Below are 15,807 nucleotides of genomic sequence, written 5' to 3'. Positions count from 1 at the left end.
GAGTTTTCTCCAGATCTTCCAGAAATGTTTTTCCAATTGAAAACATTCAACTGAGTTATTTTAATCCCAGGAGCATAACGAACAAAATAAGTAAAGCAGTAACCAAACAGGTCGTTCCTAGTGTCAGTTGCGATCGGGAGTGCATGCAAGAATTATGATTTCTGCAGTTTTTCTTTGTAACTGTACAAAATCTTTTTCTCTCAAAACTTTTCTAGTACCATAAGGAACAAAACCCATCGTCCGGATCATGAGTTATGCTCTTGAGTTAATACAAAAACTCCACACAAAATAGCAATTTCGGTTTTTCCCGAATTTACCAGTCTTATCAGGAAACCCTTCCAATTTTTCTTTCTATATAATTTTATTCGAACTAGTACGAACACTTTAAAAATGTAGCCAAATCGATCGAGCCTTTCTCAGTTGATGTGCTTACCAAAGAACAGAATTTAATTTTTATTTACATAGATAAATCTACCACTCTCTATCCGTGAGTGGAGCGGAAAGAAATTTTAATAAACTGCACAACAAAAACTTTACGTAGGAACGTACTTTGAAGCGATTTACAGGCTATAAATATGGAATAGCGAATTCCAGCCAGAAATGTGGAGGAGTGACTGACGCACTGCCCACGTTTAGTTTTGGCACGTCTGAAAACAGATGTAGGAACCAACTGAGGTAGGTGTGTGGTGTGGCGCAGAGTTGGAAAGCGACTAGCGGGCGACGAGGCTGCAGCGGGAGGCGGCCGAGCGTCAACAGGCGGCGAGCAGCGAGGAGGAGAGTCCGTCCGCCGTGCGCCGCCGGTTGGGCGCGCTGGCTGCCGGCGCGCTGCTGCGGGCAGCGGCCGCGAGGGGCGCGCGCGTCGGCCGCTCAGCTGTGGCGCGGCCCGGCGGCTCAGTTGTTTGCGCACAGTTGACATGCGCGCGCCTACACCTGCAGTGCTGTAGCAGGGAGACGTGTCGTGGCCGCAGCGCGAGTGTTGTGCGTCGTCCTCCCCGGGTGCGTTAGGGTGGCCGCGAGTGCGTGCGGCGGACTGCTGCGGTGCGTGCCACAGACTGCGCTGCAACGAGGGCACGCACGCGCACCACACATGGGAGTCTTCGAGGACGCGCCGGACCAGCTCGGCATGCACTGGGTAAGGAGGCTGCGTCTCGTCGCTGCGCCGATTGTTGGTGTGTCGTCGATCGTGGTGCTCTGTGCCGACTGTGTTGGTGACGCAGGACCTGCTGCCCCTGTCCGTAGCGAGATAATTAGCTCTGCGGTTCAACTGCCGAAACATTTCCGTACTGAAACTCTCACATCTCCGAAATAAACAATCGTAGGCGAAAGAAATCGATAAAAGAGGAGGAAATCCAAACGTTTCCCGTAACGTCAACGGCTGCTTCGGATCAGTTTCTTCTGCGTACGGCGATGTGACCCCGCCTCCTTATGTTACTCACACTGTATAGTAGCATCCGATGGCCGAATAACTGCTGGAGGTTACGTAACTTTAACACAACAGTCCGTAGTTCATGAGATGGAATTTCGTCCGACTTTGTCACTGTTTTGTTTGTGTGTGTCTTTGTGGGAAGTTTATTCACAAAATGCACAAATCATATTCGTGTTTCGTCCTCTGTGACGATAAATGAATAAACATATACAAAAATTATTTATTTACATCTGTCACACCATCTGTTTTGCAAGAAACAGTTTTTATAATAAGTGTGGCCTTGCCACAATTCTGCTTTCTTTTTTTACAGCGTAACGGTATCGAAAGGAAAATATACCAGTTACGGGGTTTGCGATAACTTTTTATCGTAGTAGTTGTAGAAAACAGCGCTATGCGCTACGTGGGTTGTAATAATTTTGCCTTAATTTCAGTAAGGAGTGTTCGTAGCATACCTCAGATATCACCACGTTGAGTGCGAGATTTATTTGAAAAGCTCTTTTATGCTGCCAGCGTCATTTCGTCAAGAAGTATACTATTCACTTGAGTGCGTTATATCACACTGCAATTCATACGTGCTAATTCTTCTCTTCGCACTACGTAGATGTTCTCCGCCCAATGGCACTGATTGTTGATAGTTGTTCTTCGGCTTCTTTTGTTTTTGCAAAGTAATTATGAAGACTTGTTAGATACCAAATTTTAGTCAAACTAGGTACACTCTTGATGAATGACCAACTGACAACAGTGCCACGATTTCCGTTTGCTACCTGCGCACTCTCCACGTGATTGTTACGCGTGATTTTTCCTCGAGCATAGTAACTGCAGAATTTTCTCGTCAAAATTAGGAACATGCGAGTACGAGGTCATCGATTTCTATTTATGTCACGGCGTTGTTTGCCTGGCTGTGTGGCAAGCTATACATATTTTGCAGGTGTTAATGTTCGGTACACGTATGTACGGAGACTCGAATTTCCGTCATGAGATGTGTGTCCTATTTACATTGCCCTGATACGTCTAGGTAGTAGGTACATAGAGTGCGTTTCCGACTGATCACCACATGAGTCGCTAAATCGACTTTGAAGTGGCTTTCGCATCTCTCAAGCTGAATGCTGTTTGTAGTTATTTTACGTCATCAGTTACACAAAAACGAATAACTGCTGATGTGGTGGCCTTTGGCTAAGCAAATGAGATGTTTCGCGAAACAAACCTGTACGAAGTAGTAATAGCCGATTAAAGCTACGTGTGAACTGCATATGATAATCGTTTCAGGAATTCAAGAGGTTAAGTGAGAATATCATTAATAACGCTAAGGTAATCTGAAATGAGAACTACTGACCCTACTATTACAACAACAACAACAAAAAATCACATTAGCCAACCAGAGTGTAATCTAGACTTGCGTTGTGTGCTTCTAGTATCGTATAGTACATCCACAATGAATAAAAACGTCGTTAACAATTTATCCTGATAATGAATACACTGAAATTTCATTTTCGGTTACCAGTTTACCTTGACATCCCCAGATATCAGAATATTTACTTCAGCGCTGGTAGATAACGTGGTGGCCGTCGCATAATAATTATACATGTTCCGGCGCCCGTGGCGATAACGTGATTGCGTGTGCAGGAGATGTGTGACGTTTGACATGGTTGAACAATGTCTTATTGTGTAGCCAATTTGTGAGAGTCTATTAACAATTATATTGGCCGCCTTCTCTCCGTCAATAGCTAAGTAGCCAACAAGAAACCAGCACATACCGCAAGCAGCGGTAATTACACAATGCGGATTCTTTATGGTGAATAACCTTGTCTGGGCCGCGTAAAAAAAAGGTAATAAAAATCGATGTCCAATCAAGATGCAATTTGTGTGTAAAAACAGAGAAGATTTAGGAACTATGTCATTATTTTACCATCCGGCTATTACGGGGGAAATATTTGTTTCCATAGCGACTAACACCAAAGAAAATTTGAGGTACTAGATTCATATTTTTGATTCAGAAATATCAACCAATTAGATACGCGTTTCAAAAAGTATTGCAATCCGTAATTAGTTTAGAAAGATATAGAACTTTTTAAAAAGCAACTTGAAGCTCTGTTGTATATACAAATAAGGGGAATCAGTTAAACAGACCCTTCATAACATTACCTGTGTTTTAAATCCAACACCGCTACCGTTGTGTTAGTCCGTAATTTTTCAAACAGTACTAAGTTCTAACTTGTTTTTTTTATTATTATTATTTCTTGCAGTACTTGGAACTCTACGTATCTTCAAGTAGATTGTGTGCTGGTTTACTTGAATTAATTACCGAGTGTGACACAAATTTTCTTCTTTGTATATTATTGGTTGTACAAGTGACAAGGCAAGCCGTTTGCAGTGTAGTTATTCTAGAGTCAGACGAGAGTCAAGCCTTGGTAGGTTTATATAAGCATCTCTACAGTACTGTGTTCGTCCTTGCTGATAATATTTTCGTACTATCAAACAAAAACGCCCTCGCTTACATCCGACACTGCTGCATAATCTGCAACTAGAGCGCTGTCCGTAGCTTTCGGTACAAAACAGAAATGACGGCAATATTCTTTAGTATCAGCTAAGAGAAACTACTTAAGATCTAGTAAAGAACTGGGAATGAATAACAAATTAAATAAATAATTTTAGTTTTTATTTCTCAGGACGAATGAACTGTTTCTGAAGGAGTGCTACGTTTAAATGAATGTTTGCTTGAGATTTATTTCCGGTTTTGCTGTAACTTATAAATTCAATACTTTGTGTACTCTGCTTCGCGATTGTCTTCTCCGGTCGTACTAGATCCCGTGTTTCCTTCATAGCGACAAAGTGTTCTTTTAACGTCTGACGGATAAAGACTGTGTACGTGGCAAACACATCAGATAAAAATGACTTACGGTAGCTTATTGTGAATTGCAGAATACCCTACGAATTTACATGAGTGCAAATTACAATAGTCAGATTGCTATAAGTCTTTTAAAAATAATTTGGTTTGATAGAGAACTGGAAATGCTTTAAACAGATAGGAAGGTGTGATTGTTAGAGTTAATTTTTGTAAGTGGGAAATAATTTGGAAGTATGTTTTTTCTATCGCTACTCACAGGAATTATTATTTAATACATATATTCTGAACTTTCAGATCACTATAAACGTTTATTTATTACGGCTCGAAGGAACGCCAATACCGTCCTTTGTTGAACAAACTTGAGAGCTAGTAGTTTGTGTAAATATGTATACATACCAGTGCTTCGCATATTTGTGTCGTGTCGTGTGCTATCCATTGAGAATGCTATGAAGCTGGTGACGGGTTCATTTGCTGATAAAATAACGCGCTGATGGCGTCTGTGAAACTTCGAGATATGGAGCTGCGAGGGACTTCCTGATATTGACTTCATTTGGTGCACTTTTGTACGCGAAACAAACGCGAGATTTGCGACTGCTGTAAAATATAGAGTGCAAAGGCCGGTTCGGCCAGTTGTTGATGATAAAAAATATTCTATTCACCGATAACTTTGCCTTACAAACGGGCATGCGAGGTATGTGGATAGAGCTCATTTTCTGTGGTTTGGTTACTTCGTGGGAAAACCCGTTGCGAACCTAGCAGTTAGCATTCGATCCCAGGCCCGTCAATGGGATTTTTTCTTTATACAAGTTCAGCGGCTCGGTGTTCGATCCTAGGTTGCTACAGCGTTTTTTTTTTTCCGTGACAGGGTTTTAAGTATTTCGAAAATATTGCATTACAAGGAGGATTCGCTGTGACATTGGATTGTAGCTTCCCCTGTAGTGACAGTTCACGGTTTCATTCATATGCTTAGAATACACTTGTGAGAGCGATCCTTCCTGCTCATCAGTCTGAGATCTTCACCAAATTGGATTAGTGGAAGAGATAGAGAAGATCTAACAAAGAGTAGCCTTTACGGAGATGCCGAATGAACGCCATTGGCAGAAGCCACGAGAGAGGCGTTGTAGCTCCTAGAGATTTGCAGTTGAAATGCTGGAAGCGTGCGTCCAGGGAAGAGTCGGGCAAACGTACTACCTGCGCTCAGGTATGTATCTCATAAAATGATCACAATGAGAAAATCGCTGAAGTTACAGTTATTACGGAGATTCGTCGACAGGCATTCTGTCCATGCATCATTAGCGAATGAAATAGAAAATGTGGAAAATGGTATATCAAAAGTAACCTCCGCCATACGCCGTAAGGTGGTTTGCGTAATACAGAGACGTAGATACACATTTCAGGGGCACCCAAAGGCGTGCAGTCTCCAGTACGACCGTTCTACTAAACGAACACCTGGTTCATTACTTTTAATTACTGTGTCCAGTGTATTACGAATCTGTCAGATGTTACCACATCAAGCTTGAAGAAGGAAGTAACAGTGTCGTTGGAGTTTGAAGTACCCCCGACGCTAAGATTAATACTCATGGGCTGTCGACCACGAATGAACGAAGATATAAGAAGGAATCGGTAGGTGCAATGGTCAAGGAACCATTGCAGTATATGCCAGTATAGATTTAGGGAATCCAAAGATACATTACATCCGGATGTGAACCTCTGTCCTCTCGAGTAATACTGGCAGACTACCTTCGTCGCATGGCGTGACCGGGCACTGAATGTCCACACCGGAAGCTGCTGCCCGGGTACCATTTGGCGCTGTTGCGTGTACTCGTCCGTCGCCGGCTGTGGGTTTGCCAGCAGGGTTTGCGTGCCACAGTAGGCGCTTATCAACCAGGAAATGCGCCGCCCGGGCCACGGGAACGGACTCTTTCAAAAAGTGTCCGTCCACTACACCCCAATACCGCTCTCTTTGTGGAACGTCCGGGCGCGGAGCGCGAAGAAGGAGTAAAAGGGAAGAGGAGGAAACGACGTCGGAGGAAACGGATGTCGTGCAGATGATCATCTGTAGATTCTACGTGAAGTCACAGATAACGCAATGGGACGTGACTTATCGGGCAGCAATCGCGAAGTCGCCCCTTGCTCCCCCCTGTACTTGAGTGTGTCACGCCACATCACTGCCACACCGTTGCTGCAAAAGCAAAACGCCCGCCATACCAAAACAGCTGCTGCCGTTTAGGGAACCGACCATTCGATGGGACCACATGTTTACATTTTCTTTCCCCCACATAACACCCATTGTCGCTTCATCGCCATTTCATCTCTCCGTACAGTATTACAATTCTTTGGAGAGCCTTCCAAAAATCCTGTTTTGTAATAGCGTTACCATTCCAGACAGTATCATTTAGGTAGTTTCTCTCCCTTCATACCACACATGCCTTCGTCACTGCCCTTTAAGGATAAAAATGGAGGCTGACATTTAGTTCATTATACGGATTTGAGTGTCCCGCAGAAAACAATATTATGCGTACGTTACGTTGAAAAAAATATTAATGATTCGTAACCTGTTGCTGCAAAGATATAATCGGGGACAAAAATTCTACACAGGTTCTCTCTCTTTCTATCCAACCACTTTTTAGCCTGTATGTAAATAAATTTCTTCAGGCGAGCATATAAGACAGTTATTCACATACAGACAAAAACTTGCTGAAAACTGCTTAAATAATGTAATTGACAAAATGTTATTCAAATGATTCAAATGGCTCTGAGCACTATGCGACTTAACTACTGTGGTCATCAGTCCCCTAGAACTTAGAACTACTTAAACCTAACTAACCTAAAGACATCACACACATCCATGCCCGAGGCAGGCTTCGAACCTGCGACCGTAGCAGTCGTGCGGTTCCGGACTGCGCGGCTAGAACCGCCAGACCACCGCGGCCAGCCAAAATTTTATTTTGCACGGGTAAAGTGCACAATTATTTTTTTCATTCTTATCTATATTTGGTATTTTTTATGCTTCAATTTCAAGAAATCCACGAGTGAGGCTAGTTCACAGCCACAAAAGTTTACACTTCAATATAATTGCTAATATTACGAAGCATCTGTGTTTCAATTATAAGTATAGTTATCTTACTGGTCCTCCTTTCTACTCGAACACTAAAAACTTTTGCAATTACTGTCATCTAAAACAGGTATGCGCTCTAATTCTTGCCCCTACTGGGGCTGTTGTAAAAGCAATCATTCAGAGGTTCCGTACTTTCTCACAAACAATAAGGAGTGTGGTCTTTCATTGTATATGCGCCGGCTGGGAACATTTGAATCGGTTCACTAGTTTCGCAACTGTATTAACAGCGAGGGGAACCTAGTTGACAATGGCATAGGTAGCTGATGTGTGGATTATTTTCGTTTATAATACACATCATTGGGGAATTACGTCGTTTGGGATAAAGGAGGTCATCCGTTAACCACATCAATTCTTGTATACCAGATTTATTATTTTACTCCGTTTCGCAAAAGTCAAAGACTCGAATCTTATAGACCCGTTTACACAACCTGAACGGGAAACATTCAGAGCGGTACGTTTATTTCGGTAAATCTTTATGCTCAAATACTTCATAATATTTGCTGTTTATAGACGTGTAAGATAGCTTGTCTTGCTTCGTTGTTGTGGTCTGTAAGCTTTCCATCACTTTACCAAGTCCCTGTTGGCAGAGTCTACCGCATATCACTACATTAGTGCCAGTAGTTGTGATAATGGCTAATTCTTTGTCATTTTCACTTGTCAATATGAGCATCAAGTTATGCCACTTTGAAACCTAGACGCTCACCAGAGGCAGCGTTTGAACCCGCGACCTGTACCCGTGGAACCGTGGCGCTAGTCCGAAATAATAAATGAAATCCAGCATTCCGCTGCCGTAATAAGTAGCTCGGCGGGAGTTACTCGGAAAGTACAAAGCTATTTGAAATTCAGCTCTCACGAAAAACATTAGGGCGTGCTGCCCGGCTCGAAAGCAGTAACTGTTTCCACCTACTCGGACCGTTGTTGTTACGAATGGACAGCAGGGATATGCATAAGTGCGGGCAGCCGCTGCACAAGTATTGATACATCTCCGGCATTCGTGAGCGGGAAGGAAATACCTGGCGCAGCCCGTTATTACCGCCGAATTACCTGGAATTACCGCGGCTGCGAGGCAGTTACCTCACCACGACCGTCTCTCCCGAAGCCGCTGCGGACCTCCCTCCGCCCGTCCGCTGATAAGTCCTTCTATCGCGCGTCACGCAATTTAGCAAACGTATGTCACCATTAAGTCCTCGCTAAATTGTCTAGCGGGGCGGTTGCCTCAAGTCAACTTTTCATTTTAGAGGCGTTTCTTTGTAGCCTTCAACAGATTACGGGACTCGTATTATTCTTTCCGGGATGCACCTCTACGCCGTTCCTGGAAAACTGAAGCGTCCAGCGGCGCTAATTTTCAACTCGTATTTTTTTAGTTTATTTACATATCTGGAAACGTACTACGAGGTGACAACATGCAGTCAGGTTGTCATTACGACATTGTCCTGTTTCGCATTTCCTTAAACTATTTGCACCTATGAACGTATCTGTAAGAGATACAACAGCAACTGGATAGTGATGAAATGCCAGTGTTTTGTTATGTCCCATCATTTTTAAAATAATTCTAGCTGGGTTACAATTATTATACATATTATTTGTGAGCAGTCTGATAGTCACGAGGTGAACTGTATTTTTACTATTATTGCCAAGCTATGTTGTTGGTCTTTCCACTTTACAGGCGCTTTTAAAAAAGAGAATCACTTCTAATTTCTGTATACTTTATTCTCAGATCATTTATTCTTCTAACATCTGTTGCTATCTTCACGAAATAACAGTTTTAACTCAGGCCTGGTTAATGTAAGTAATGGCCTGGTTAATGAAAGTAATAGATATTTGACATGGTAATATGCAGTATTTTATTTGCATAATTGGAGCTAAATTGTAACAAACGTGGAAATGCAACTGTAATTACTATCAGCAATAGTGATATTTCATCGTGATTTCAATGTCCCCAGTCACACCCTACTGATAACATGCTACATAGGAGTGTAAACCGGAAGAGAAAGAGCGTAAAATTACAACCGCAAGATTACAAGGAAGATCGACTTTTCGCGTCGAAACTGGATCTATGGCGTTCACTTGCTTTTTTACTTATTTGTGCTACAGTTATACGTACATAATGTACAGTTCAGGTATAGAAAAGTAACTAACGTTAACGTCTCTCTGTTCGACCACTGCCACCTAGTGCACTTTTAATAAACTAATTGCGGTATCCTTGCTGTAAGTTAAATGTTCGATACTTAGATCTATTCAGAGTGTGATTTGCGTAGGAGCAATGAAAAGAAAATATCCCGCCTTGTATTGTGTGCAACACTTGAAACAATTAATAACATTACCACAATTCAGTCACTTTCCAAAGCCTCATTGTTTCTGAGGGCCTGAAATCACACGAAAAGTACCAAAATTCAGCCCGTACTTTCGCTAGTAAATTCTTGAAACTAAATTATCCGATATGTTATATAAAAGACACCTGTTATTAAAACATGTAAAGTAGTGATACTAACCAGCTCCCACTTACATCACTGACGAATTTTGCAATAATGTGTGTAAGTGCATGAGACTGAATAAGTGCATAGAGCTATCGAATTAGTCATTCCTGTTGACAAATGCGCTCCTGGATTCGGCCTGCTAGCTCGATTGATTTTGTGACGAAGCATTCGTTCTTCCGAAATGACTTTCTGAAAACGTGAAAAATATATGCCACGTGTGACATTCCACCAGGCTGCGTTTCCATCTTATCTCACCGAATGTAGTTATTAGTGCAGATTGTTAGTTTCTTATTTATTTGTCACTCTATTACCTAACAGTCTACAAAGAATTTTCTTGCCGTATTCGTACCATAGGAAATACGCTTCAACATGAACAGTGTTTCACATTTTGTATTCATTTCATCTCCTCGTCGTGTATTTTTAAATGTATGAAATACTCGCTTTTTAAAAAAAAAAAAAAAAAAAGCAGCGGACGAGGCGAAAAAAGCCGCGGAGTAGCAGACTTTTTAACGAGCCACTGTCACCGGACGGGGACGGAATAGTGATAGAAATAATACTGCCTCCGAAAACAGTGGAAGCCACTCTCCGCGCACAAAGCAGCTTTTGACGCAAAGAGCGGCGCGCTTCGTGTCAGCGGCTCTGCCGTCGCTGGGGATGCCCTCACAACCCAAAAGCACTTCTAGACACCGTCCCGCGGATTAAATTTACCACGCGTTTAAAATTAAAGCGGAATCTGCGGCGTTTGGCCGGCCAGACCGGGTGGCGAGCGACGCCTCTGTTTGAACTGCGCCTCCGCTCTGTGTTGAGCTGTGCGGGGTCCGGCGCTACAGGGACCACGGATTACCCTAACCACGCCGCCGTACATCGACGCGACTCGAAAAATTGCCTGTTCTCCGGAGGGCGCTGTGGCGGCCTCAGAATAGCGCACGTCCGCCGCAAACGGAGCCACTGCTGCGACGAGCAGCTAATTCCAGCTTCGCGGCTTCTCAGAAATTGTTAATCCTTTGTGAAGCGCTGTTGCGACGTACGTTACATCCACTTTTGAGTCTTTGATGCTACACGTAACTGCTGCATTTGTTTTGCAGTGGAATATAGGCACTTTCCAACCATATAGTTGTAATTGTTTCCAAGAATGCCGTCAATATTTTCAGGTTTTTGTTGCAGATATCGACCGAATTCGCAGACAAGTGACACAATACTCAATGACGCTGAACGCTTTTAACTGTAAATGCAAAGTAAAAATCGATTTAAGATTGTTCTCCCCGGGTTCGATTCCCGGCGGGGTCAGGGATTTTCTCTGCCTCGTGATGACTGGGTGTTGTGTGATGTCCTTCGGTTGGTTAGGTTTAAGTAGTTCTAGGGGACTGATGCCTATAGATGTTAAGTCCCATAGCGCTCAGAGCCAAGATTGTTCTCTAAATACACAAACTTCTCCCTTGCTAGACGCCGAGAGTTCATTGGGCCGTAGTTCATTGGGCACGTATTCGGTTGCAACTGAGCCCAAATCCAGGGCGGACTATGTTGATGGGAATTTTGGTTGTTTCACTGAACCACTAGTTACATACTGAATATCATATCTTTTCACTCTGCGAACTCTTAACACGTAATGTTTTCAAACCCAATCAGAGCAGTAACATTGAAACCACAAAAGTAAATTCTTGTTTTGACCAAAGATGACTACTATGCAATATTTTTTTAAAAAAGAAAAATAAACAGTGTATGCTCCACGTCTCCGGCATTTTTCTGCATATTACTGGCGGATAAATCTGTGGATGCTCGTCGCCAAAGTATGACTACATTTTTTCCACCTGAACGGAAATTAACGTAAATGTCAGTTTTCATTCCGAAGTCAAGTCAAATGAATGTGTAATAACTTCCACAAAAAAAAGATATTGTACACTGCCAAACGAAAGCGCTAGCAAATTTTTATGCTGTCTGGATAATGTCTACGGATCTCAATCAGCGATTTCCCAGTAATGACGTGTCTGTCTGTCTGTCTATGTGTGTGTGTGTGTGTGTGTGTGTGTCATCCAGAAATTTAGTACGCCTTCTCTCGACGAATTTCAATATTTTGCTGCCAATATTCTCAAATAAAAAGAGATCAGTCGCATCGTTTGAAGATAGTGCTTCCTCAGATACATCAAAATAAGACTTTTCTTGCTACGCGAAATAAAATATGCATTTCTGTAGCCAGTAATGTTGACGAAATTCGAAAAGACGTTACAACTTGAAGGTGTTAGTAGCCTTTAAAACCCATACCTAGTAAATATGATTTATTTTTCTAAGAGCGGCAAGGACGTAAGTTCTGCATATCACTGTGAATGGTGTGCTGTTATATACTTTCCATTGCAGTTACACTAAAGAAGCGGTGGAAGCCTTTTCGTTTCGCCAAACCTGAAATATTTCTTTTCGGCATACATTTTGTATTTTTTCAAATGGAACTGCAAATTTTGCTGCATCGGTTTAGACGTATTTCAGACCGAATTTTTGTGAGTACATTCATTGGATACTGTATTACTTATTGTGGCATGTAGAACTCGGAATGACCATCGCTGTTTACTTTATGTGAAAATTCGAATTGTTTGCAAACACTAGATTGATTGGGAGTGCTCATTCCCCACTTAAAAAAGAGATGCAAAGAAGGTTTATGAGTTAAGCATTCTTTGGATGTCTCTCATCCAGTATTCTGCAGGAGAAAAATAAAGAATTTAAAAGTGTCAGGCAGATCTTCTTTAAGCAAAGTTTTTTTGTGCTCTTACTGACATACTCATGACGTACTAAATTATGTATCAAGGTTTCAGGTAGCGATGACAACCATTTATGTCAATCGAGAAACTGCCGTGTAGTAAGTACCGTGGAGTACTTTACGATTATGGCTAACAAATGTCGCTCCATAAAATAATTCGAAGAAAACGATCGAAGTGAAAGAGGTGTAAGATATCCTTAGTGTGCAAAATAATTTGTACCCTTCACGCAAATAAAAATATCCCAAGAGATCCTACACAGTATTTGAAATCTCTTTTTGTAATTTTCAAGACGAGAACTCTCTAAATGCAATATCATATAAATTACAAATGTAACCAGAAACTAACCGGATTTCGTCACGAGTGTAGCATCGAGTCAGTTTTTGTCAAATTCGAAATGTACGAATCGTAGAAATCGTTAATTTTCTCATGTCTCTTGCTGTTCTTCAGTAAGTCACCTAGCTGGGTTCGTAATATGTCGCTTGTTCTTATTCCATAATGTATAAAACCTTGTCAACATTGTTATTTCTAAAGCAATGACTTCTTCTACAAGCCATTTTCTACACTGTGTTCAGGATGTACGCTACTGTAATCTGTAATCCATAGTCGAAAGTGCGTTAATTATGATATTACATGTGGGTGAAGAATGATTTATACATATCACGGTGCGTCAGTAATAATAAATTAACTTTCTAATAAATTTTCCCTCACTCTTTTCCCTTCTGTGTATAGAGAGTGGCGTTGGACAGAGTACGTAGCCAAACGATAATTTCTTTGTACCTATCAAAGGGTGGAATCCTATAATAAGTTAAACTACAAGACAGACCATGTGATAGTATGAGTTCATTGTTCTCTGTTTGACACTGTCAGGTATGTCTACGACATTCAGTTTCTGCTCATTAATCGCCTTCTGCAATTTAAGAACCAATGTGAATAACATTTTCAGTAGATTACTATTTTGCCCGAATTTGGCTTGTTATTGCTGAAGTTTATCATTGGATATAACATTCTCATAAGTAGCAGATTCAAGTGCGAATATTCTGAGATAGCAACTAACTGCATTAACGAAACATTTAATCGCTCTATCACACTTCTTCAGGACTCCACGAAATTAATTGTGTGACTATGTAGTACTGACCACACAAGATAATTCATATCGTTCTGTCAGTCAGGAACTCATTAGAGTCGCAGTATGCGGCTAGATATCCGTACTTATTTTTTTCCTTTATTTATCAGGCTTGGGGAATGGTAATCAATCAGAACTTTTCGGAAGATAAAATGTAGGGTTCATGCTGACACAAATATCAAATCGTCTCGATATACTGACCTCAAATATTCAATGAGAATGCAACACGGCTGTTTGATTTTTCTGCCGAGTTATCGTCTGTTTACACTACAGTTCCAGGATTCAACGTCGGCAAGGAAGGACAAGGGGAAGTTCAGATATGACGTTTATCAGTTGTTCCAACACACTAACACCTGTGCTACTGATATTATGGCTTTGTGGCATCTTTGCTAGGGGCCACAACAGTAGACATCTGTATTTTACGGGTCCGTGTTTCGAACGCGGGTCAGCTCACCTTCTGGACTTCATATTTGTTGATATCCTCCGTATACAGTACTTTTACCTTTGGCGGAATGATTCACACCTTTGTAGTGTCAGCAGCACACGCATTCTGCTACGTCATCACGGCCGAAAATTTGCGTGGGCTACCGATTTTTATGTTAGCTGACAACGAGACACGTGGGAGTAAAACTTTTAAAATTTTGTATGCCGTCTGGACTCTAGATATGAGGATTAGTGTTCTTCAGAATGACCGCCTCCTTTTAGCCCAGTAATTCGCCACTTACAATGTTCGTCTACACTCTTTTATGGCTTTCAGTTGTTGCGTGTGCGTGTGTGGGCACGCAATTTTGGTTTCTAGACGGCTGATACGTATTTATTAATTCATGTTGTTAAGTTCATAGTTCAACTTTACCCACACTCGTGCCATTAGAAACTAGTAGGGGGCGCTAGAGATCAGGATGTCATCCGCCGAAAGAAATCTACGATCATCATCATAGACAACAACATCTTCGATTTATAATATTTTTAATTTTTTTATTACAACAGGGCCCACTGCCGAAAAATTGCTGCATTGACTGTCATAACGTGGATTAGAACGCCACTTCATTATGCCTTTTTTACTACTGTGCGCTTTCGACTGCACTGTCGTGTGTGGTACAATCCGTCAAATAGCCGTATGTCGGTTACACTTAGAGCTTAGCCTGACTGTACACTGTTAGAATGCAGCTGCGTGGCCGAACTTAAGAATAAACAACATGGGAACGAGGGTTCTTGGCGGGTTGAACAACACACTTGAAAACAGGTACACAGCCAAAACTGAGCAGTGCCGAAGTAGGCAAAATATAAGTGTGCAACAAAATTTCTCGGGGAACTCGAATCACAATCATTGGAAGACAGACGACGTACTTCTCGTGGAACGATCTTGGATAAATTCAAAGACGATTGCGCTACCACCGTTTAAATCGCGTACCGATCACTGGAAATGTGTGAGAAGTTCAGAAATAAGCATTTTTCCGTTGTTTACTACGGCACTGGGGCACGGACGAAAACTAATAGTATTGATATGATGCTCCCATTACAATCACTGTACGGTGGCGTGTAAATTTAGATGTTCACAATGGTGATTGATGAGAAGAACGTCGAATTACAATCTGGTTCGAATTTCCCTGTAACTGGCAGCCTAAGTCAGTTCAAATGTCGAAGGACGGCAACGACATGCGACCTGCAACAAGGCTACACCTAAAAATGCACTGTGGTATTCAGACCGATCTCAGGATCTATGACAGCTATGACTAGATATTTCAATAGTAAAATGACGCGTCTAAAACTTGCAGGGCCTGTTGTCAGAAATCACGATTCTCAGAGTATGTGATTAGAACGCAGTGTGCACCGTAGCTTGAATAACATTCGTATTCCTATACAGAAGACAGTAAAATGTAGATGTTAGAACTGAAGTTAAAATAAAGTTTAATTTTTTATGTACTTAATTATTATTTACTTATGTTACCCGTTCAGATGAGAGGGATATAAAAGTTTATTAGAATGAATCTTGATGCTGAAGAAAGTATGTAATCACCGGTTATTTTCTTCACAAACCTTCTTAACGTTACGACATGTCTGAATTCATGTC

At 41.6% G+C, this 15,807-nt stretch overlaps 1 protein-coding gene across 1 annotated transcript in view; it reads left to right on the top strand.

Annotated features, from left to right (window-relative positions):
- The first annotated feature begins 751 nt into the window (after positions 1 to 751).
- Positions 752 to 15,807, top strand: part of LOC126267456 (LIM/homeobox protein Lhx9-like) — a 461,415-nt gene continuing 446,359 nt past the window's right edge. The window contains exon 1 of the mRNA XM_049972725.1: positions 752 to 1,132. Within this exon, the coding sequence (XP_049828682.1) occupies positions 1,088 to 1,132 (45 nt within the window). The 5' untranslated portion in view covers positions 752 to 1,087. The remainder of the gene's footprint in view (positions 1,133 to 15,807) is intronic.

Source organism: Schistocerca gregaria, chromosome 4, assembly GCF_023897955.1.
Source record: "Schistocerca gregaria isolate iqSchGreg1 chromosome 4, iqSchGreg1.2, whole genome shotgun sequence".
NCBI classification, from domain to species: Eukaryota; Metazoa; Arthropoda; class Insecta; order Orthoptera; family Acrididae; genus Schistocerca; species Schistocerca gregaria.
Note: the sequence above shows the minus strand (reverse complement) of the source record. Positions and strands in the feature narration are given on the sequence as shown.